This window comes from Ixodes scapularis, unplaced genomic scaffold (assembly GCF_016920785.2).
Source record: "Ixodes scapularis isolate PalLabHiFi unplaced genomic scaffold, ASM1692078v2 PGA_scaffold2__306_contigs__length_199485367, whole genome shotgun sequence".
NCBI lineage: Eukaryota > Metazoa > Arthropoda > Arachnida > Ixodida > Ixodidae > Ixodes > Ixodes scapularis.
This window is the reverse complement of record NW_024609857.1, coordinates 135,554,435-135,579,059: the sequence shown is the minus strand read 5'-3', so window position 1 is coordinate 135,579,059 and position 24,625 is coordinate 135,554,435. Positions and strand designations below refer to the sequence as shown.

At 47.7% G+C, this 24,625-nt stretch overlaps 1 protein-coding gene across 1 annotated transcript in view; it reads left to right on the top strand.

Moving 5' to 3' along the window:
- The window catches only part of LOC8032439 (potassium voltage-gated channel subfamily KQT member 1), a 101,339-nt gene extending 77,751 nt beyond the window's left edge, over positions 1-23,588 (top strand). The window contains exons 13-16 of the mRNA XM_042291554.1: positions 4,061-4,157; positions 22,866-23,306; positions 23,355-23,415; positions 23,500-23,588. Coding sequence (XP_042147488.1) covers positions 4,061-4,157; positions 22,866-23,306; positions 23,355-23,415; positions 23,500-23,588 — 688 coding nt within the window. The remainder of the gene's footprint in view (positions 1-4,060; positions 4,158-22,865; positions 23,307-23,354; positions 23,416-23,499) is intronic.
- The last annotated feature ends 1,037 nt before the right edge of the window (positions 23,589-24,625 follow it).

The window sequence follows — 24,625 nt, the reverse complement described above, 5'->3', positions numbered from 1 at the left end:
ACCGTAACCTCCGCTATCGAGCGGTGGTTGCAAGAGACTTCAAAATGAAAAAGCAGGGCACAGCTGCATGCCCTTGGTAAAAACCAGTACAGAATCAGAATGCTGAAAGCTTACTGAGTGCGTACTTAAAGGATGTATTAATAACATACTCATTTCACACTTTCACGAAACAAGAAAATATACTTTTTCTACTTATAGCACACTGCTTGTATACTTCCAGTACATTACAAGCACAGTACATGTGTAAATTTATGAGACTCAAGTGCATTCCTAATAGACTAAGAGCGCACTTCATGTAGACCGTAAGGATACCTTCAGTGTACTATCAGCATTTATGGGCAGCACAAGTTCCTAAGCTTCTCGCGAAGTGGATGCGATGACAAGAGAACGTCGAGTTTTGATTTACTTTGAGTGTAAATATAGTGCGTTGACCTCAATGCTAGCTACCCTGCGGTCCAGCCACTATCCTTCCAATTGATCCAATCAGAGCTCGGCGTTCTGACGTCACCGCAACCCCTGCGCAAGAAGCAACCGGACTGGCGCTCCGCATTGTCAACCATGTGTCTAGTGTGTTTATGATGCGTGTATTTTGTTTAATGATTCACAAAAGGTGAAACATTATATGGTGAAGCTTTAACACAAGGAACCAGGGTAACAGGGTCACAAACCTAGAGCCTGTATTTGCTTACCCATTGGAATTATCCACTTCTGATAATTTCGCGAATGCCTAAGATGTCTGTTAAACACGGCGTAGAAGAGAAGCATCGAGGTATGGACATTCTGTAGTAAAGAAACAAGGCAAAATATCGGAATAAAAAATTTATTTGCAACGACCGTTGCAATCAGCATGTGAAACTAAGAAATCAACACAATTTCCAGAAGTTGCTTCCAGGCGCAACACAGCGCACGGATTTTGATCACGCAACGCGCGAACGAACGTGATACGTACATAAAACTTGAGGGCGTCCTTACGATATAAACAGCCCACTCCAAATGCAGGCGTCGCACAGCTTAATCGCAAGTAAATGTTTTCGAAAGACACTCGTCAGCGCTTGAGACGAAACGCGTCAGAGTTGATACACAGGGCCCATCCCGCTGCTCCGCAGTTTCGAACAGGACGTCTGCCAGGGTCTCCGTTAAACGAGGGCCAAAAAAAGCTGGAGGATTTCTGTCTGTAGGCAGCTGGTCCGGCGACCACCACCGAATCCGGGCCTGCTCTTTGTGTCAGCCGGATTGCCACTTTATCGTCCTCGGCCCACTCCGAATTCCTCAGGCGAAGGTCAGCGCTGCTTCATCGGCCCCGTCGGGCTGTCTTGGCCCTGGAAGCAGGTGCCTGCATGCTGAACAACCGCTTTCACCCTAACTGTTGCTGCGAACCAGTAAGGTCCGCGTAACTAGTTAAGGCCGCGTAACAGCCAGCCCAGCCGCCCAGCAGCCAGGCCCGGTTTGTCAGAGCGAGACCTCTTCCGCTTACCGTCGTATCGGAGCGGCCATGAAGGCGGGTTTCGCGAACCTCGCTGATTTCCTCGAACACAGATGATTCTCGGCTCAATCGTAATCACAGAGGTCTGACCAAAATCACTAATTCAAGCACATCAGCGCTGAAGAATGATCACTGCATTTCCTAAGCAGCTCCGCAGGCAACGTCTCGTTTACAAAATGGCGCGCGTTTACCGCTGCGTCCTTAGCTCCCACCCAGCGGTCAAAACGGCCAAAACCGTTAGCGTGAGGAAAGCAGTAAAGTGAGATGGTGAGGAGGTTGAGGAAGCGTTGATGCTTAGGCCACCCAAGAGATAGATCGTGCTATGCGTTGCCGAATAGAGAGCCAAGCTAAAAACCTGTACAGTTGTAAAGACACTCGCCGGTCGTTTAAATGTCACCTGTGTCAAAGCAGAAAACGAACGGTCGATGTCCGCCCACTTGCCTGCCATGACTTTTATTTCTGGCGGTCAGGCTAAGAAACAGCACCGTTGGCCACGTGTTTTTCGGTCGTTTATATGTTATTTGAGGCCATGCAGAAAACGCACAGTAGGTGTACGGTCACTTGCCAGCCATGATTTTGTCTATGTCGGCCAAGCTGAAAAAGGATACTCGGTGGCCGGACAATTGCTGGCTACGCTTTTGCCTCTGTTGGCCAACAACTTGCTGGTGGTCAAGCTGGCCAGACTATGACCAACACTTGGCCGATCGGAGGACACACGTTTGGTGCTGCTTGGGAATGTGCATTCTACTATCTCTTTTTTGCGATGTCTTTCTGGCTGGCTTACGTAAAAGACGACCAACGTAGTCCTCCTTGTCTTCTCTTTTTAGGGGGGGGGGGGGGGGGGGGGGATGGGGGAAGGGTGTTGTGGTTGTGAATTTTAGGTGCAGCTTTACCTTTTCGTTATAGTGCATAGCTGTCTTCGGTTGTTCACCTTGACTATGTTCTCAGCTGTCTTTAGAATTATCGCAGTGAAATCTACCTCTCTTAGCTACGGAGTCTTGGTTTGGCGGTTAAAGTGTACCCTCTCTAGATACGCGTATCCTGGTTTAGGTACGCGTGAGTCAGCATTCTTATTAGTGCTTTCTTTGGTCTCATGGCGTTCTTTGTCTGGGTTGTCTATATAAGGTTGTGTTTTGTGAAATAAACCTAAGTTGTGTTTGGAGATTTCTGTCGTCCTGTCCTTCAGTTTTCTCACAGGTTAAAAAATGTCAGTACTTAACCAGCTCGCCTCCCTCCTCCCATTAACTTCGTTGAACATTCGTTCTTGTTTCCGCCGAAACCTGAGTGCTTCGTAAACTCGTTCGCGAGGCGCCGTACTCTTATCCGACCTATATAGTTTTAATAAACGATACCTCGTTTACACGAGGTATCGTTTAACGAGGTTGAGGTAATAGACGACACCTCGCGTCTTACTCTGGTACAAACATCTGGCCGCGTGTGCCTTTCGAGGAATACGTCTAATAACGTGACAGTATTCATGACGAAACACAGTGGATTGAAACCAGCTAAGTTACTTCCAAAGCCACAAAAGAACTCGATCAATCGCCACCGCGTTATTAAAAGCAAAGCGATTTTAGCTCACGTTTCATCGTGAAAGCCAAGATGCGTTTTAACAATATTCGTGCACGCTTTTTGCATGAGCCAACTGTCGATAAAATATATAATTAGCCTTTCTTAGCACTCAATGGAGTATATTTTTCTTCTAAACCATGCTTCTATGCAACTTGATTTTTTTTCAGCGTTTCGAAAAACACGTTGTATCAGAACCAAGTGTATACTTCAGAAAAAAATTAATGAGCTGTAACTTGAGCTTCTGGAGGACATGCTCCACTGCGTGTTTGAAGAATAAGGAGAAATACTATGCACTCCTAATGAATTCACATAACTCTCTCGCATAAAATGAAGAGTCACTTTGAGACAGCATTATTAATCGGTCACATTGCGCAAACAGCAATGTACTCATTGTTTGAAGGCCATTAAATTATTTATGTTTGGTGTTAGAATTCCAGTCTATTTGTGTGTGTGTTCTATTTAACGGATTCGCTTGTGTTTTAATTATTTTACACAATAAGTCAAACCCTACATGAAAGCGAATAACGATTGAGTAAGGCAACTTTACTATACAAAATTACACTTAAGCAAGAACACAAAAGTGAGAGCCTATTCGCGCTTTTGCTACTTTATTTCCCTGTTTAACCGGGCATATGCACTGTGAAACCCACATAACTTTTTTTACTGACGCGATTACAGCTTGTGCTGATAAATATCCACATTTGACGCGAATAATTAAATAAATAAATGAATAGGTTGCTATCGTGAATCACGCTTTTTTATGGACCTAACTTCATCTTAGCTTGGCACTAGGACGTTTTAGTAGATCTTTTTCAGTTACTAAACGGCTCCAAGCATGCCCGACAGCGCATGCAGGGCCGGCTACGCTCAAACTCAGCACGGCCGCGCATGCACCGTGACGGCTGTGCCGTTCCGTAGAGTGGAGCGGCCGTACGGATGCAGTTTACTGAAACTCGCGAATGATGTACGCCGGTTAGACGTCATCTGCGCTTTCTTTCTTTGCAGGCTCGACCAAATTCTTGGAAAAGTAGGATCCAAAGCCAAGGACGTTTATGAATCTAAAATAAGCCTCGCATCCAGAATTGTCAAAGTGGAAAGGGCGGTAAGTGAGAGTTTATTGATCACAGATGTTTGGTGATACGCATGCTGAACCTACTGATTGAGACTTCTGACTATTAAAATCTCAGCAATCATAAAAAAAAACGAAGCTTTTAAAACTATCATCCACGCAGTTAAAACAACCCTCACCATGAGTTTCTTGCACCTGCCGTCGCTTACGGTTAGCCTCAAAATGAAAACCAACGTTGTCGTCTGCCATTAGAGCCTTGGCGCTAAGTTGGAGGCGTTGGAAGCAAAGCTAGTGGTACTCTGCGCAGCTAAGTAAAAAGCTAAGCAAAAACATCCCTCCCCTGTTGTTTTCCTCGCTCGTGTTTGGTAATGAAACGAAGTGGTGGTGAGCAGCTGCCGAGAGAACACAGGTCACAATAAGCGTGGCTTGTGTTTTGACATTCTCGGACGGCACTTGGATGCCTCTCAAGAACGCCGTCGGACGAGAAGCAATGCGTCATCCGGTACTTATTTGCGTTAACTGACGAGGACATTTTTACTTCAACCTAAACGGGAAATCATTGGAAAATATTGTTCAAAACTTGTCAGGCCTCTAGCCAGTCCTCGCAACCTTTTGACTGGTTACACACATGATGACTGGAGTTCCGGCACAAATAAAATTCGTCTGCTTTGCTTGTTCTAATCAATCGCGAAAAGGTTGCTCACCTGACACGAAGGTCAGTCCACAAACCCTTAGTTGGTACGACGCTTTACTGTCGAGACTCTGCCGGCGTATCCGTCGGAGCCATTCATGACGCCGGCGACCGATTGCTCTAACAGCGCCTTGCCCTACTTCCTAATAAGTGCCTTAATAAAAAAGAAAGATACTGCTGATTGTGGTTTTATTTTGTTGTGACTTTAACGGCTGGAACAATTGATTACGGCGCAACTGTCCATTTTAAAACACGAGTGAGCGGACAGACTACAGCGCGAAATTGGCCCCAAATCATACAAAGCATAAAAAAGCAACAAATGCCTCCAGAATTAATTCGGGTCGATTACGGCGAGATATTCGAATCAGGAGTAGAATTACATCAGGGTCTTGTAAGAGAACCCTAGAGGGTTCTGAAGTGTAAATATACACTTCAGAATAATCGAGATTGATTTCATATAGAAACTGTAAAGTAGCTGTACATAAGCGCCGCCATCACCGACCTTGAATTTTTGTTCCTTTTTATTCCATTTACTTCACTTCAACGGTATCACAGCAGGCCAGGCTTTTTGCCATTTTAGATTTTACTGTCTCTTCCCCAGCATTGGTTTTTGTGGAGGTTCGTCAACGTCCGTTTTAATGGATCGGTATCTTGGTAAGACAAGAGAAGGTCGGCAATGGCGGCCGCAATCTGGCGCGTGTTTAAAACCACTTTGGTGGGATGTCTTTTACTGTACAGTAGGTTACAGCTTTGAAGTAGTTCTGACCCATCGAACTTTAATTAAGGACAGAAATTGGATACAGCGAGGCTATTACTTCGTGAAACAGACATGGCTCCGAGAGTTTACTTAAAAGCTCGATGGAACTTCGCTATTGTCTGTGTTCATGTACGTTTGTGCGTGTGATTATACGTGGGCGTGCGCACGTTTGTATGTGTTTACGCGCTAGTTCGTGTGTGTGTACCCGTGCACGTCCTGCTCGTGTACTTGGATGTGTCTTTAAGTGTTCCTATGCGAGCGCGCGTGCGTGAGTGTGCGGTTCTTTATGTGTTTGTGCGTAAGCGTTTGCGTCTATGTGCGTGTGCACGCGCGCGTGGGTGTGTCTGTGTAATAATTTAAACGTTCAATGTTGATAATTAAATGAAGGGAGCGAGACCGTTTGAAACATAGAGAAATTAAACACACTCTATCTACAACCAGAAGCCCACGAAATACACGTGCTCTGACACATACTCAACAAATTACGCATTCAAAACACGTTACCCCCCTGAGAAGTTGCACACAAAATTGAATCACGAGAACGAACTTGTTAGTTCAACAAGCTCACTTAACCGTTCTTTTTCTCTGGGTGCGTTTCGTGCTGGTTGTTCGAGTGATAAGGTGCCGGCGGGCTGAAGGTTGTGCCCTCGGCTCGTAGTCCGGTAGACTTTAGGTGGTGTGTTGGATCGGCGTCAGCGTTGGGGGTGGCGTGTTCGGAAGACGTCGTTGCCGTGGCCTTGCAATGTGCTACGAGAGCACGCGCACCAGTCTTCAGTGGGGTTAGCTGCTTGGCTGGGACCGGAGGTCAGGCCAGGTGTATGCGTCGCAGCGTTCGGGCCAGTAGCATGACAGTCTCTAGGTCGCGTGTCCTGCTGCCTGCGGTGTGGTCTGGCGTTCTGAACTATTCGAACGACGCTCCTTCACACTCCACGTCCTTGCACCTGCCCGAAGCCGCGCAGATAACACGAGTTTGTGTGTGCCTGTCAGGTTTACATGCCGTATATTGTCACGAATGACAGAAAAAGAAGCTGCGGATATCCCGTTTTGAACAACGTTTAATGGATTCCCCGTGAAAAACAAAACAAAGAACGAGCGTTGAGACAGCAGGAAAGCGGGCTACGGTTTGGTGGCGTAACAGTAAGCGAGAGCGAGACTGACTCGAGAAGTTCACGCTGAGCTCCTTGACGAGCGTGAGCCGGCATCTAAAAAATTCGGTCCAGAAGGTTCGAGCGCGGAACGTTTGGGTTGACAACGAACAGGCACATTCGAGAACAAGGAAGTAAGACGAAATGGTAAAAGGTACATCCCCAGTAAGAATAAACACGAATTTTCTAGAAGTCCCTGACCGAGCGTTGCTTGCTCGGTCCCACGCGCGGCATTATCCCTCCCCCCCCCCCCCCCCCCCAAACCACAAGCTTTGAAGGCGCATCGTTCCGATGCAGCTCGAAAGGTAATCAAAAATTGGTAAGAAAATACGATGAGACGAAATAAACATGCAGCGTCACAGTCCTAACGCGCGGAGAATGGCTTCAGTCGAACGACGTGGACGACTTCAATTCGTAGTCGTCGGCGTCCTGATGGTCGGGTTTCGTTTGGGAGCACCACGTTGTTCAAGTCCCCAAGGCGACGAATGACAATGTGGGGTCCGAAGTAATGTTTTAATAGTTTTTCGCTGAGGCCGCGGCGGCGAATGGGCGTCCAGAGCCACACCTTGTTGCCGGGATCGAACTCCACGTCGCGACGACTAAGGTTGTACCGGCCAGCATCAACACATTGTTGGTTATTCTCCAAACGTAAGCTAGCTTACGTACCTCTTCTGCCCGTTGGGCGACCAGCTGGGCGTCATCGGTGCCGTTGTACGTCGGATCGTGGGTCAGCATGGCGTCGAGCATAGTTGTCACCTTTCCGCTGTGCACCGACTGAAAAGCTGCAATCCCAGTGCTCTCTTGAACCACTGAGTTGTACGTAAACGTGACGTAGGGCAATAGCTCCTTCCACGTCTTGTGTTCCACGCCCACGTACATCACGATCATGTTGGCAATACTCTTGTTTACTCGCTTCTTCGGTCCGTTTGTATGCGGGTGGTATGCCGTGGTTGGACGGTGGTTGGACGGTGGTCGGCGTGGTTAAGGCGGAGTATGGCTTGTGTCAGTTGCGCCACGAACGATGAGCCTCGGTCCGTAATCAGGACTTGGGGAGCGCCGTGTCCGACGACGACGGACTCGAAGAACTTGTCTATTTCCACCGCGGTTCCCGACGGGAGTGCTTCTGTTTCGGCGTAGCGGGTGAGGTAATCTGTTATGACGATTATCGAGCGGCTTACCTGCTTTGACGGCGGGAAAATCTAAACTAATATATGCCAGTGATGGATGAGGAAAGAATAAACAATTAACACTGGGACAACACAGCCACATCTTTCAACTAGCAACAGACGATTAAAAATTCCCACAGCGAGCAGCCAACTAAACCCTGGAGGGAAAGGGGTAGAAGAAGAGAGAAGGGGAAATAGAAAAAAAAAACGAAAAAAAAAACGCGAAGGGCAAGTCAGGGAGGCGAATTTATCGCGGATTTTAGGAATTCAACCTCAGTTTTTGTCAGCTTTCCATATGTTTCGGCTGATTAGTCGAAGTGTCCAAGAATCGGTGTCGATTGGAGTCGTCGCTTTAGCTGGTCGAATGCCTGTTGATGATCTTGTCCCCATTCGAAGTTCACGGCGTCATTCGTGAGGTACGTGAGCGTCACAAAAAGCTTCGTTAAATCCCGAAAGAACCGCTTGTAGTACGCGCAAAGTCCCAGGAATGTTTGGACGGCTTTCTTTTTGGTGGGCGGCGGAAATGCCGCTACAGAACGACTCTTCTCACAGACAGGACGAACACCTTCGTTGCTCACAGCATGGCCTAAGAACTTCAGTTCGCCGTAGGCGAAACGGCAATTCGTCGGCTTGAGGGTGAGTCAGGCGGTCCTGACTGCTTGAAGAACGGCCCGAAGGCGTTGCAAGTGTTCATCGAAGTTGGCTGGGAATATCAAAACCTCGCCGAGGTAAACGACGCAGCTCTGCCATTTGAGGCCACCCAGTACGGTGTCCATGACACTCTTGAAAGTTGCCGGCGCCATGCACAGTCTGAAGGGCATCACCTTGACTTCGTGCCGTCCATTGGGCATGACGAAGGTACTCTTTTTTTCGGTCCCGTTCGTCAAGTTCTATCTGTCAGTGGCCTATCTTCAGGTCCATCTACAAGAATTATTGGGAGTGGCGCAGCCGGTCCAGTGTGTTGTCGATGCGGGGGAGCGGATACATGTTCTTCTTCGCCACCGCGCAGAGTCACCGATAGTCTACACAGAATCGAAGCGTTCCGTCCTTTTAGAGCTCAGCTCTTAGGCGCCCGTTTACGGCTTGAGCGGCGTCGCAGTCGCCGTCGGCATGCCGGCCCCTTGCATTATGGGAAACGTCCCATAATGCGACGCGCGGGTCTCACTCGCGACACAAGCGTTGCACTGTGGGACGTTTCCCATAATGACACCACACGTGACGTCACGCGTGACGTCTCGAGGCTGACGAGACGTCACGTACGAGCGTTCCGCGCGTTGCATTATGGGAAACGTCCCATAATGCAACGCGCGAGTCTCAGTCCGTGAGCCGCGTGCTGCATTTTTGGGATGTTTCCTATAATGACGTCACAGGTGACGTCACGCGTGACGTCAGGAGGGTCAGTTTTGAAGGTCGCGACCTTCACAGCGAAGGTCACAACTTTCACGACGCCTTCACAAAGGACCTCACGAGGGTCACGACTGACGTCACGAGCAGGGAGGAAAAGAGGTTGAGGAGGAGAGGGTACGGAGGAGGAAGAGGGGCATAACCTCCCCTCCTCCTTTCAAGAGCTGCGCACTAATGGGCATTACAAAGAGTTGTAAACATCTTTCATTTATTCTCCATCAGTACGTTTGGAGAGGCCCACGGGCTGCTTGGAGGCTGGATGATGTCGTCGTTGAGCATTTCTTGCGCTTGTTCATGAATGGCTTCGCTTTCCTTTAGGGGTACTCGTTACGGCGGCCGATGCACAGGGAGCGCAGCGTCGTTGGTAAAGATGCGAAGTTTTGCACCTGGTGTTTGGCGGTCTTTCGACGTCGTCGCAAATCAGTCGCTGAATTCGACCTAGAGGTCTCTGAGCTGTCATCGCTAGGTGTGAATGAGCTTGTGGTTAACGTCGAGCTGTGGCGGCGGTGTACTCTACTGCTCAGATTGCGAGGGCTCATCGGAGATCGCTGCGTTTTCGGCGGTGTCCTGGAGTTTTTTGACCTAGCCTACAGCTTTACGTTTTTTGAGATGCTCCGCGTCCTGTCGAAAGTTCGTCACGAGGACCACAGTGCGCCCATCCTGTTGCTTGGTTAGGCCCCGTGTGACGCTTATTCCTCTTCCGAGAAGCAGTTGGACCTTGCCTTCCAGTAGAACTTCCCCGCAGGCGACCGAATCAAGGGGTGTCCAAACAGGATTCTACAAAACACACGACTCCGACAAATCGCATGGCACTCCGCTCCCGGCCAGTTTTCTTTGCCGGCGGGAAACTTCCCCTTGTCAAATGTGCCGGGGGGAAAACTTCCCACCGTCAAATCTACCCCTCGCTTCCTCCACGGCGGCCTTGTTCTGCTTATCACGTGAGTCCGGAGAGCCACTCACACGCTCTATTGGCTGTCGGTCAGTCGCTCAAGGCCTCCACCGTTTTTCAAGTCCCAAAAACGGGAGAGGGAACAACACGAAGGTGAGGTACGCGAGGTCGTTGGCGAGGTTAGCCAGACGCAGGTGGCGTGTGACGTGAAATCTGAGGTGCACCGTTGTCAAAGAAAAGTGAAGAAGGCGAGGAAAAAAGTCGTGATGTTGACTTGACCACAAAGATCGTCGGGCGACACGACTCCTGCCAAAAATAGTCAACACTGAAACGTCCGCTTCAACTTTCACGATTTGTCGGAGTCGTGCGTTTTGTAGTATCCTGTTTGGACACCCCTTAAGTTGCGACGGGCGCAAGGACACTCGACCGCGGCGTCAGGTTCACGTAATCTGCAGTGACTCGGACGACGGCTGGCGTCGTTGTGAATTCCTCCGGAGGTAAGACGGGCTTTCGCAGCGTAAACCTGTTTGCTCCAAGGTCGATCACGCCCCTGTCTTCACACAGAAAGTCCATGAAAAGGATGGCCACTCTCGCACAGTCCCGAAGGTCGACGAACTTGACTGGACAGGTATCCCCGTGAAATTTCGGCGCGAGCAGTGCACTTCCCAACAGGCTTGATAAGGTGTCCTCCGGCAGTGCGTATTTAGAGCCGTTCCAGGGCATCGTGCCTTTCCGATAGCGGCCAGATAGCCTCCCACTCAAAACAGGGTAATCTGCTCCGGTGTCCAAGGGTGCCGACGCGTCATGGCCGTTGATGACAACGTTGAGGCTGTTGGACACCGTGCCAGAGTCGTCATTTCAATGCTTGTCGTCGCTAGACTGGGAACCCTCCGACGTTGTTGGGGGATCTTTCCGACGGTCGTGTTCGGCAAATCGAGCTCCAAGGGTTGCCGCGCTTAGTTTTTCCGATGAGGGGCGAGGGGCGACAAGGTTACACAGCCTGGCCTATGCATCGGCGAAGCTAGACGTCGTGGTCAAGGCGACCGGGACCTACATCGAGGCGCAGGCATCGATGAGTGGACGTCGTAGGTAGCCGTCTATCTCCCGAGGTCGCTCACAGTAGCGGTGGGGCGAGTCGCCGTGCTGGAAGACGCGTAGCCCCAGCGGCTGGTACGGGCAACGGCGGTAGATGTAATCGGCGCAGTGGTAGCATAGCGGGCTTCAATCAGCCGTGGAAGACGTCCATTTACCTTAGTCCCAAAGGTTCGGCTCGAGCGCACTGGGCTTGTTCTTCAGTGCGCCGAGCGTATAGCGGCGTAGGGTCTTCTCGTCGAGTGTGCGCCTGGGTGATAATACTGGCGGGTTGCTGGCGGCGGTCGTCAGGTCATGGCGGCGTAGCTCAGAGGCGGTTCTTCAGGCACGGTGGTGCTGACGGAGCATCTGGTTGGAGTGCCCGTTGATTCTTCTGTAGGACTGCTTATGTGATGGAGAGCGAAGTGGGGTGTTCGGGCAGCCGGCAGCAATTCCTTCAGCTCCTGCCTGATGACGTCGCGGATAATCTCTCGGATACCCACAAGGCTGGAACTGACGTCGAGGCTGCAGAGCACTGGAACAGCGACGTTGGGCAGTCGCTGGTAGTGAACGGCACGGGCCGCCCACTCGATGTTCGTTGTCTCCTTATGAAACAATCGACGGTAGTAGACCGGTTTCGTACAGGGCCACCAAGAATCGCGTCTCTTTGACGCCACGCATAAGGATCTTCAGTTTCTTTTTTTCTGCGGTATGGGGATCCGTGCGGTTTAATATCCGAAGAACGTCCTCGACAAAGCTCACCATGCATTCGTTTGGTCCTTTATCTCTCGACGGTAGTTGGTTTTTGGCGCGTTCCGGTCGCTGCTGGTTTGCGAAGCTTTGAAGCAGCTCTGCCTTGAGGGGCTCCCAGTTGGTAAGTGACGCTTCATGATTTTCGAACCACCGTCGGGCGGTTTTCACGAGGAAAAAGTAGACATTCTGTAGCCGGTGGTTCGTCATTTACTGGTTATGCAGGGCCACCCGTTCGTATTTCTGAAACTAGTCTTCAACATCCTCGTAAATATCGCCCTGGACAGGCGTTGGAGTTCAAGGGGCGACGGGCAGGTAACCGACGGTGGAGACAGCGGCGAGGGTTTCAGTTTGCAAGCCCTTGGAAATCCTAATTGGTTCCATCGACTTCTTTCTGCGGGGGTCCGGTAGAAATCCGAGTTCCGGAGGATTGCCTTGTTTTGCGACGGCTCGATCGGGCTTCGGCGGTTTCAACAGGAGGGAGTGTTCCGGGATTTGAAGCCGATCGGCTCCTGGTGTTCTCTGGGCGCGCACAAGGGAGGGGCATGAGGTGCTAGCCCACACATCCATCAGAAGTGTTGCGAATGACAGCGGCGGAAGCTGCGAGAATCCCGTTTCAAACTCACAGTTTAATGGGATAAGATATGCCAAACTAAATAAAGAACGAGCGTCGCCGTAGCAGAAAAACGGGCGGCGATTTGGCGACGTCACAGCAAGCGAGGGCTAGACTGACTCGTCAAGGTCATGCGCCACTCCCTATATAGTGCGAGTCACCATCTAGAATATTCGACCAAGAAGTTTCGAGCGTCGAGCATTCGGGGTGATAATGAACAGACACTTTTGAGAACAAGATTAGAACGAAATGATAAAAGTTACGTTCCGAGTCAGAATAAACATGAATCTTATGGTATTCCGTGACCAGACGTTGTTTGATCGACCGTGCGCGCGGCAATATTTAATAAAAAATATATCCGGCTATATTGCCATCCTGACTTGACTCGAAGTTAACAATCTGAATAGCTAAAGTCCAAAGGAGCAAAACAGTTTCTTTTTGATATCAAACTATTTCAGATATATCGTTGAAATAAATCAGCTGCTTTGACTGCCCTGCGACAATGGTGATACTTTGCTACTCCACATTTTTATCATTTTCAAGTGTACACAGAAATTCAGATAGAACAGAGGCTTACCTTTCGTTCGTTGATATTGAACGCTTGACTGCGAATTTTCAAGAATTACCGCGCCATTTTGCACAGCAGATTGAGTGGCGATGACGCGAGTTTATATTTATTGAGGTATTTTAAAAACAGGTTTGATATAGAGACCAATATAGTGACAGACAGGTGGATCACCTAGCGCTCCGTCCGCAGCAGACGATGATGATGCTGCTGCTGATGATGATCTTTTGACTGCTCCATTTGTTCGGGCGTGCTCCAAAATTCGCGCCTTAGTCAAAATTAGAAAACAAAATTAAAGGAAAGAAGAAACACGCACACACATATCAGCACTTGCTGTCACATATCTTGTGCCACCAATGCTCAAGTCTTGCCTTCCTCCTCGGAACACACTACATGCACGAGTATGTGTTCTACCTAGCTGTTGATGACCCGGCTTAGCTGGCCATGTTTGAGTTTCCCCACACGTTCCGCCTTCTCCGCTTGTGAACGCATTGCCCGTATCTGACTTTAATCGTAACCTCAGTGTCCCCGGTAGCGTCCTCCCGGCGGGGGGTCGGCGATGTCCCAACAGAGGTGGCACGAGACACTCGCAGAATGCCACCAGGTGCTCCACTATCTCGGCTCCCTTCCCGCACGCGCGGCGCTCTGTAGGCTCAAATTTCGGGTCATAGCGCTTTCTATTGTCGAGCGTTCGCAAGGCCCCCATTCGAGCCTCGAACAGTAGACGTCTGCCGAAGCTGATGTCATAGAGCCGCGTTTCAGCCGAGATGTTTGATTTGTGCTCTTTCCAAAGTGTCATAGTTGACTTTGTCTGGGCCGCTTCTACCCACAGAAGGACTTGTTTTTCCCGCACACTTCTCCTCACATCTGCCTCTTACATTTATCCCGTGACCGCATTCACAGGCTCTCTTGCGCAAGTTAGTTCTGTCATACAGGCATGGGTAAATCACTCCCAAAGTGTAATTTTATTACAATTACAATTAATTTCTGTAGAATTAGTTTAATTACAATTAGAATTACTAAAAAAGTTGGAAGAAGGAGATGGATGCCCCGCAGAAGGCACGTTCGCATGTGCAGATGTAGTCTATCAGTTCCAGCCGATGCTGATAGGTAGCGCAGTGATGCAGTTTGGCCGCTACTCCGGTGCTCTGTTTTACTTTGAGCGAACCTGTGCTTTCCTTTTATGAATTTAATTAAATTAATGATTGAACTTGACAGTTAGGGGCAATAAAGTCCTACGTTTGTTTCAATAAATAATCATAAATTAGTTCATATACTCGAAGGCGTCAGATCGCCAAAGAAAAAATTGGGTTGACACACTTTTGTTAACCACGCACATAAAAATCCTACAATTTGTCACTTCTAAATATTTTAACAATGTTATTATAAAACTACAATCCACACGCGCTAATACGACTACATTCAACTACAAATATTATGTTATTGTAAATTTATTTTGACATTGAGTTGAAATTATAATGGCATGGATATATCTTACAACCGAAAGGGGGCTCCCGAATCAATCGTGACAATATTCACAAGTCCGAGGTCAGTCCTCCAAATGTTTATGCACATAATATCCGAAGTAAAACTGAAACTTTGGAATAATACAGATACAAATATGCGACAGTAGTGGAAGATGGACGTAATAAACTGACAAAAAATATCTTCATATACAATTAAAATCTCCAACCTCGGCTGAAAGCTGAAGCAGTTTTTTTGTTTTTTTTCCTTTCAATATTTTCGAATTATTTACGCTGTTGTTTTCTGCTCGCTCCGTAGACCGCGTCATACGGCGCCGTTGAGCAGAGCCGTATATTGAGAGAGTTTGGTCATTGGGAGGAGCCGGCGGGAACCGGGGCGGAGTGGCGAAAGCGTCGCCGCCGCCAGCGTCGCATATTTCCCCCGTGATGAGCTTGCGAAGAAAGAATGAGCTGGGATGACCTTGAATGATTCGCGTAGCGCGGCGCAGGCATCTCTTGTTTCTGGGTGAGACTGAAAGTATGTGAATGTATAATTGGAAAAGGTTGGTGGAAACGGGGAGTCGCAAGGTGCTGAGTGCGTTTATTGAGTGCTCGTTCCGTGTTTGGATAAAAACTCCCACTTAGCAGAATCTGCAGTTTTTACCGTCCACTCGCTTGTGGCCGCGGCCGCGAGTGCAATCGAAAGAGAGATATAGTGCGTTCTGAATGACGCCGTGACGACAACATCACGTGCGTTGCCCTTTCACTGGCGAAGAGTCGCAAATTTCAACTCTAGCGTGCTGAAATAAAATACTTGAGAACATCCTTACCCAGAAACTCTGATTGGAGGGTATATGTTCCGCTCATTCCCTTCGCTAGGGGTATGTTTGTGGCTAGTGGTTGGTCACGAGAGCTGCCAATCATCGTGCCCAAGATCATTCACGCACTTTCGGTCAATGTCGTCCCCTTATTTTTACCATTATCTTACCGATTAATGACCAAACTCTCTAAATATGCGGCTCTACCGATGAGGCTGGCTCCAAAAAGGACTGGCTTTCAGGCCGCAATATAAGCAACAACAACAGCTAAGAGGAAACAGAAAAAAAAAAAAACTTTTTTTTTTTTTTGTACGTGTGCGTGCGAGTGGTGTCACCGGGCGCTAGGCCGCTTTTGCGAGCGCTCAGGCATTCAGAGAGGTTTCGTTGTCGTAGCAGTCTTGCCAAAATAATCGTTAATGTGACTGAAATTTCGCAATTACTTACGCTAGAAAATAATTTAATTATAATTATAATTCATTTTAGCCGAAATTATTTGATTCCAATTCCAAATTATAAAAAGTAACTAAATTACAGTAATTTAATTACTGTAATAGAATTACTGCCCAAATATGCTGTCAATTGAGTTCCCAGCGCCCGTCAGGCGACAAGGCGACGCACAGTTATACAGACAGTGAAAAACGGAAAAAAGGAAAACTGGAAGATTACTATTCCGCGGCACTTGCTAGGGTTATAGCTTCAAAATAGCTCTATATTAATTATTGATCACAGCGTGTACGTCAAACCATATATTTTCTTATAAAATAAAATTATCCACCCTCTGGTAGGGAACGATAATGATGATAACTAGTGAAGAATTTCGCGGCGCTTCGAACTTTTGACACGAAAACAATGCTGGATGCACCCCAGTTCGTGAAATACATCTGAAGACAGTTAATGCAAATTGAAATACAAGTCAAATGTGAGAAATCTGCCCGGAACACTGTTACCTTAAAATATACATTGTGGAGGCGAAAACACTGTGATGAAGGAAAAAAAATCATAAAGTGCAACCACTTCATTCAACGCCGGATTAAACCGTGTCTCTTTCACATCCCATTACCTTCTTTAAAAGAGTAGTATCAAGCGCACAATATATTATTACATTTACACTTCCACTTTCATATCTGCACTACATCATACAGTTTGATGCGTTGTGGACAAGTACTCATTGGAAGTGACTTGTGGGCGTTTTCAGATGAGATCGAACAACCATGTCCGGTGATCATTTTTAATTTTGATGAAAATATATGTTTTTGTTTCCTCCATACCCAGAAGGGTATAACCAATCCTTGTTGTGGTGTGTGTGTGTCAAACTTTATTAGCAATATGACGCCCTGTCCGGCGCTAAGAAGGGACCTGGTGGTCGGGTCCCTTCACTGTCGCCTGGAAGTGATCGACCAGGGCCCGCTGGTACGGAAGAATAAGGGGGTCCGGTGGAGTGAGCCACTTCACCAGCGTCCCGGGGCGTTGCTGTGAGGAGAGGAGTGTAAGAGCTTTAGAGCGTGAGGGGAGAGAGGAGGGGCACTCCCATAGAACATGAGGGGTATTTGGGAAGCCCCCGCAATCGGGGCAAATGGGGCGCCCAGGAAGGGACCTGTAATTGTGAAGGAGATGGAGGGGGGGGGGGGGAGAGGTTTGAGCTTGGCGCCATAAGGCGCCTTCTAACCTAGATAAGGAGGGGTGGGGAGGGGGGGGGGGGGATAATGGTTCCGCGAGACTTGCGTAAAGAAACCAAGACTTCTCGTCGTTGATCCCGTTTTAAGAGCAAATCCTCCAGCGGGTCATACAGACTCACTCCGGCACAAGGGGTCCTGGTTACTCGTCACAGGCCAAGGCGTGGGCTGCCTCATTCTCCTGAATGCCGGAGCGACTCGGAACCCACTGGAGGGTCTCCTCGAGGGCGGGATTGTTGGTCAGAAATTCTTGGAGGTCATCAAAGATTTCGGGGGGTGGGTGACGTCTTGGAAAGCCCGACAGACCGCCTGACTGTCTGTTCGAATGAGGATTTTCTCCGTGGGTTGGGTGGGTATTGAGATAGTTTAGGCTCTAGCTAAAGTTTCAACATATGTAAAAGTCTTGATATTAATATGGGAATTATAAAAGATAGGTGATTACGTGTGATGAATGACTGCGGCTGTTCTGGCCGGGGGATAGAAGAGGGGAGCATCCACGTAATATTTGGTGGTAGAGGAAGGGGAGGGAGTAAAAAACAAATTTGTCTTTGTGAAAAACTTTTGTAAGCTCCTTCTCGGCCGCGTGCGCGTTGTGCGTAGCGCGCGATGTCACTTGGATCGGATTCTCAAAAAAAAAAAAAAAAAATGTACTCCGGTTACGGGGCTGGAATTATTTACTGACAAATTAGGCATGAAACGGATTTACAAAAAGTATTAATAAACGAGTATTAGGGTCGTTATTTTGACAAACAAAATACCAAACACGGCACATTGCGCAGTAACGCTCTGGATTAAAGATATTGTTTCTCTGTCTATATAAAACCTAAAGATTTCAAACTTTGCTAGTGTGTTGCCTTGTATATAGTTAATCTTTGCATTCAAAATTGTTGTCCTGGTTAGCCGGAAAAAGTTACAAGAATTGGTCACGCGGGGACATTTAACCAAATATGCTTTGTTTTGAAAATCATTTTAAAAAAAGGCCATCTTTAATATTCTTTAGACTCTCCGAAATTAATGTTTATATTATTTACTAACAGAGTCTGCAAAAACATCTTGCGTGGCTTTGAACTTTTAAAGAGAGAAGTATGGCCAAATTGTCGCTAACGCGGTTATCATAAATGGGGCATGCATTTACCCGTTCTTCACAATTTTATTATTATTAAAAAGCGTAAAAATGCTACGGAGTACTCAGGAAAAGACAAATTGACAGCACAGAGGTGGACGGCAGTTTTGAAGGGAAACTTCCTAATACATTTTCGTACAACCGACCCAAAACTGCCCATGGGCCGGAGCGATCGAGGTCCGCCACCCTGTAACATGCTTCGCGATGCCTGTTTCAACAAGCGGCGTGTAGCGTCTCCGTCTACGCGACGTAAAGGAGGCAACCGGAGCGACTTTTCAAACAGATCAGCCTACATCCTTGGCGGTAGTATGATATAGGAGGTAGGGCGCGGTAGAACCTGACCCAGCGCCGCCTGTCTGCATGAATAGATCCGCCGCCGTAATTAACAGCACAGCGCAAAAAAAAAAGCAATTGCAAAAAGAAAAAAAAAGAAAAAAAAACTAACTCAATTAAATGAGATTGTTTCAAACTTAATTTATCTGACAACGGCTTGGAGAATCGTGAAATCTAATTTGGGTATGCTCATGTAACCTACGTCAGTAATGGTGCAGCAGGCCGCTTTAAGAACAATTACCAACTACAGGATCTGCAGAGCAACAAGTGCACGTCAGCGAAGTGTATTTTTTCCGCAACTGGGCATAGTAAGAGTGCCTGCGATTGAATGGGGAATCATGTGAAGCACCAGGCAACGTTGTACAACCTCCGAAGGCCCACCACGTCTGGGATCAAGTCGGCGTCAAAGGTGGTTGCCCCACTGAACACTAAACTGCCAAACTTGAAACTAATCCACCACCCGATAGCTGACGTCAAAGCGTTCAGGGATATGAAAGCAAAGAACTGGGACTCTGTTCCTGTTGTGCGTGGAATTCAGTTTTGTCACTTGTGGCAGTGTACGCGGTACGACACTTCGCAGCCACAGCCTTGTTAGTGAGAACAGTAGACGCAGAAAAGATAAATTTTAGAAAGTAAAGTCTCCTTCGTCTGCGAAAAGCAGGTGGAGGGCGCGAGCTTGCGGTGCCACTGAGAAGAAACGAACAGTGATCGCTACAGGTAAAACGGGACGAAAATGTTTCTCCTCAAAGTGCCAGGAGAGCGCCGTGACCAGCTCGGGTCGGCGTCCGGTAAAATTTAATCCACGCGACAAGCGCCGAATATGCGCACAGGATCTTGATTCATTAAACTCGTTTCACTTGTACCACTTCAAACGTGTGTTCTTTCTTAACACTATTTAAACCTGGTCGTCAGCAGCCCAGCCTCCATACAGAGGGTAGGTTCCGTAATTCGCTGATCCGAGAAATCTGTATTCAAATTGTTGACTTATGCTTCAAACTCGCCTGGAATCTTTTGTGTGAATTCTTATTTTTCAGGAACTCCTTGCCCTTGTTTGAAATCGGCAACGTCCTATCTTTCCCTACTCCCGATACGGCAATTCTGTATCTTTAGCACTCTGTAACATTATAAAATACAAAAATATTGCAAAGCATTCTTGAAGGGCCTAATAGAACAAATTATGAGCCTTGATCTGTGAAAAGTAGAAGACAGATCAAGATGGCCTTCATTTTAAACTGATTTTCCAATTATTGCAAAATCGGTACTTACTGTGTACATTGCGGTGTATGTTTCTAGAAAGGTTATCGTTTTTAATTTAAATAAAAATGTATGCAAATATTGAACAAATGCGCCCAAATCATGTTACAATTAAGAAAAAAAGATTAAATTTCTTGTTTCTTAAAATCGGGATTTATAAAGCTCTGAATTGCTTGGTAAACGATAATGCATGTTTACCTCCTTTTATCTTATGTACAGTTTCTGCACAAAAATATTAAACCTCAGGCGACGAGAGTTTTTCATTCACAAATATCTGAAGGGATGGTTTCACGCCAGTCGAAAAAACGTGCGCGTATACCGACATTGATTTTATGATTTTTGTTTCGCAAGATAAATTTTATTTTCCGCAAAAAAATGTTCGAATATTTTCTTGCCATTGCACAAGTAAAATATTGGTTAAAAACGCTAAAAACGCGTTTAATCAATACGAATCACCAACTTGACGAACTTTCTACCTTCGACAAGTAGAATATATCTTTTGGCGAAAATAAAAAGATGTCGACCGGATATGGTCTTTCAATCCTACCTGAGAACGCCAATACAGACAATCTCAGTCAATCTGAATTCTTTTTTTTTGCATAGCTTTATTTCTTACGTTATGTGCGGCTCTCCACAGCGGCTGAACTATTGGCGCTGACAGGCGGCGCAGATTTAAGTTCTGCTGCGCCCTACCTCCTATATCAAGTTACCGCCAAGGTTGTAGGCTTATCTGTTTGAAAGTCGCTCCAGTTCCTTCCTTTTCGTCGTGTAGACGGAGACGCTACACGCCGGCTGTTGAAACAGACACCGCGAAGCCAGGGGCGGATCCAGAACTCTGTTTTGGTGGGGGGGGGGGGGGGGGGGGATTTTTAAGGATACTATTCTCCCATTCTTTCTTGTGCACGGGGGGTCCACCCATGTCAAATTGCCCTCCGAGAAGGTGAGAAGGAGGGGGGTCAGCTTTGCTGGGGGGGGGGGGGGGGGGGGGGCGGCGGCCGCCCCATCGCTCCCCCCCCCCCCCCCTTGTATCCGCCCCTGCGCGAAGCATGTTACAGAATGGCGGCTCTCGATCGCTCCGGCCCATTGCCATTTTGGGGTCGGTTGTACATAAATGTAACTACCATCCACCTCCGTGCTGTCAAATTGTCTCTTCCTTACCACCCCATAGCCTTTTTACGCTTTTTAATAATTATGAAACTATGAAGAACGTGTATGCGCACGTTTCATTGATGGCAACTGCGTTAGCGTCAATTTGGCCATATTTCTCGCTGTACAACTTCAAAGCCACAAAATATTGGATAATGTTTTTGCTGACTCTGTTAGCACATATTATGAGCGTTCGTTTCGGAGAGTGTAACATATTAAAGACGGCCTTTTCTTTTAATGGTTTTCAAAATAATGTGTGAGCACTTGTAAATTTTTCGCGCTAACCAGAACAACAATATTTTATGCAAAGATATACAGAGAGAAACACACTGACAAAGCTTGAAGACTTTAGTTTTTATATAAACGGAGAAAAATAAATCTTCAATCCAGAGCGTTATTGCGCGATGTGCCGTGTTTGCGAATTTGTCTCTGAAAAAAACGACCATAATACTCGGTGACTAATACCTTTGTCGATCATTCCTTTGCCTCATTTGTCAATAAATATTTCTAGACCAGTAGCCAAAACAGTTTGTTTGGGGAAGCCGCCCGAAACGCCAACATCGCGTGATGCGCAAAACGCGCACGTGACTGAGAGGGTGCTTACAATTTTATTTTTCGCAAAGATAAACTTTTTTTCCAAAACAAAAGATTGGTTTTCTTTTTCTTTTTTGTTTTGCATGGAGCCAGCAAAATATATTTTTTTTATCAAAATTAAAAATGGTCACCGGATATGGTTGTTCGATCTTACCTTAAAACGCCCTTGTTTAGAAACCCGACTTCTGATTCTGATTATTAGCTGCATTATGTCGAGTTCATAATGGCTGAATTAGTGTAGATTCACCACTGGAATGTGGAAATGGTCTGGTGTGCGGGAATATTAGATGTGATGAATCGGCCTCAGAAGGAGGCGAAGCACACCTGTAAAACCCGAGACGAGTTAGGGGTATGACAAAAGAACTATGCCCTTGAAGGTGAAGTTCGAAGGATAAAGGTAATCTAGGGATAGCTTCCTGACACCAAATATGTGACTGAGGAGTCAACCCAAGGTAGGGAGGGCGACAGAATAAGCAATGTTAATCTAGAACATATTGATCGGGAATGTAATATACCGGTGCATGAAAACCTAGTAGTAAATATAAACTCTGAGCTCTGTAAGAAATATTACAAGTAAAATGCTTTTCGGTAAGAAGAGGACAATGCCCATCCGCAAACCACGATCGCCTTGACTTGGTATACGAATGATACAGAGTTCTGTACCACTTCTGGGAGCATTCAGCTTGTTGTTTTCGCCGGGTATTTATTGGACTTGGTCTATTTTTCTGCGGATTACTTCTGCAGTAGATGTTTCGCTAGAGAGCTATTGTCGATGCCCTAGCTTGGACGCCTTCGCCTCATGATTGGTAAAGAAATCCAAGATGACGACGCAAGAACATCTCAAATATTTATTCAGCCTCTGCTGATCCAACTTCAATCTTGTCAGGCATTCCTATATAATCAAAAACCGGAAATGTCTGAGATTTCGCCGTTCTCCCATGGAAACTTAGTTTATAACGTTGTTGGCGACCATGTGGGTGAAAAGCGAGTATCGTTTCGGTTGCAACAAAACGATTCCTGCTATGTACTACTCGGCTTTTTGTGAATATTTACAGTCCCTAGATCAGCTACTTTTGCTGGAGGCAGACGGGGATAGTACGCAAAGCTATTGTTTCCTTATTCTGATATATGTATCAGAGCTTCACAGACAATGGCACCAAAATTTCCAGATAAGCCAGTTGCATAGCTTCGTTTTCACAAATAGACGTCCCTGGGGGGGGGGGGGGGGGGGGGGGGGTTACGGCACTGGGCACTTGTTGACGAGAAGTTTCCAACGGCGGTCACAGGTGGAGGACATCGAGTCTAAGCTGGACCAGCTGATGGAGATGTACATGGAGGACCGTGCCCGGCTGTTGGCCGTGCCCACGGTGCCCCCCGCGGGACTCAACCTGCGCCACCACCCTCCGCCACCCCCTCCGCCCTCGGCGGCCCCGTCCCTGGCCCCGTCGCCGCCCCTGCCCCCGCCGGCTCCCGCGCCGACTTCCACGACCCCGCCTTCGGTACACCCGCAGAGCGCGCTCGCCCGTGCCTCTCTGCTGGACAAGCAGTGCAGCGAGCCCAACACGCCCGTGGCCAAGACCTTCGAGCGCCCCACCGTAATGCAGAGGGGAAACTCGGACCTGGGCTCCAGGCTCCGCCGGAAGGTGGCCCTCAGACACACGGCAGCAGCGACGGCGGACAGCGACCCGACGCTGTCCGGCACGGGAGGTTGCCCCCCGTGCATCCGCGTCGAACAGGACCACACGAGGGCCTCGTCGGTGGCGGCCGACAGCGAGGCCAGCACGCTGGCGACCGAGATGGAGAGCCTGGCGGCCAGCGACGACGACGACGATGGCAACTCTAGCGGCGAGCGGCAGCGAGGTGCCGCTGGTCTGGACGACAGTTCGGTGGGCGGAGATTGCTCGACTGCACTGCTTCGACCCGACGACGACGACGTCAGTGTTGTGACTGTGTCCGTCACGGAGACGGCGGCACTTCTCAGACCCACGTTCCACAATTTCACAGCCTGAGGGGGGAAGGTGGGTGGGGGACGGGGCGAGATGCGGCTGCTTCTTCCGCGGGTGGCGCGTCTCTTTTATCCTTCTCGCGCGCGCACACAAACACACATTCCATCCATGTTAATATTGCTTTGGCCTCGATCGCACAGAGATCGAACGCGTCGGACGGGTAGAACATAGATGGGCAGCGGTCTTTTTGCACTGATCGGTTTCTCGAGGTTCCGCTGGGCCTCGATTCACGCGGAATGGATTTACGTTCGCATCCTTCACACTTCGACGAGGACAGGGAAATGCTTTTAATGAAAATTCGGCTTACTGTCCTGCAAATATCTTAACGTATATGTTCTACGTATCCTTGATATTGCATATTTGAAGTTCGGCAGCAGCGCGTTTGTATTCTTTAATGTAGACTTCTTTGAGGGAAAGAATTGAAAGCAAAGCTCATGAAACAGTAGAAAGCCAAGACCCAACGAAGAGCACGTACCCAATAATTGCATTTGGCTTTCTACTTCAATAATCACGAGCTTAAACAAGGTGCTTCGAGATACCGTGGTGCGATGTCTTTGAAATTTCTGTTTCTTCAGCTATGAATTGCGGAATACTTTAGAACTAGTTAAACGAGACCGTTGGAAAGAAGCATCAATAGGACAATAGCAGACTTAGATCTCCCATGTAAATTGCACGTTTTACTGACACGTACTTTGAATTGTTTCTAGCATTTTTTATATTCCTTGTACAAATCTCGTTGTTGAGTGGGTCACTCCATGGCACTACTTAGATTATACCCGATGCGATTTGCGCGAATCCCGTGACAACGCAATGGTGGCTAGGCGCACCACTATTCACGTGTTCATTGTATTTCAATTCTTTTTATCTGCATTGGGTGAAGGGTTTCGGGCTTAACGTACTGAAGGGCTGCTGCTAACATAGCAATAAATTAGTGGTTTGGCACTCGTGTATATGTTTTTTGTTGTAATTTACTGACGCTGCCATTATGCTAGAGATGAACCTTTTGCGAATTGAATGAGAAGACTGGAGAGCTTCTTCGG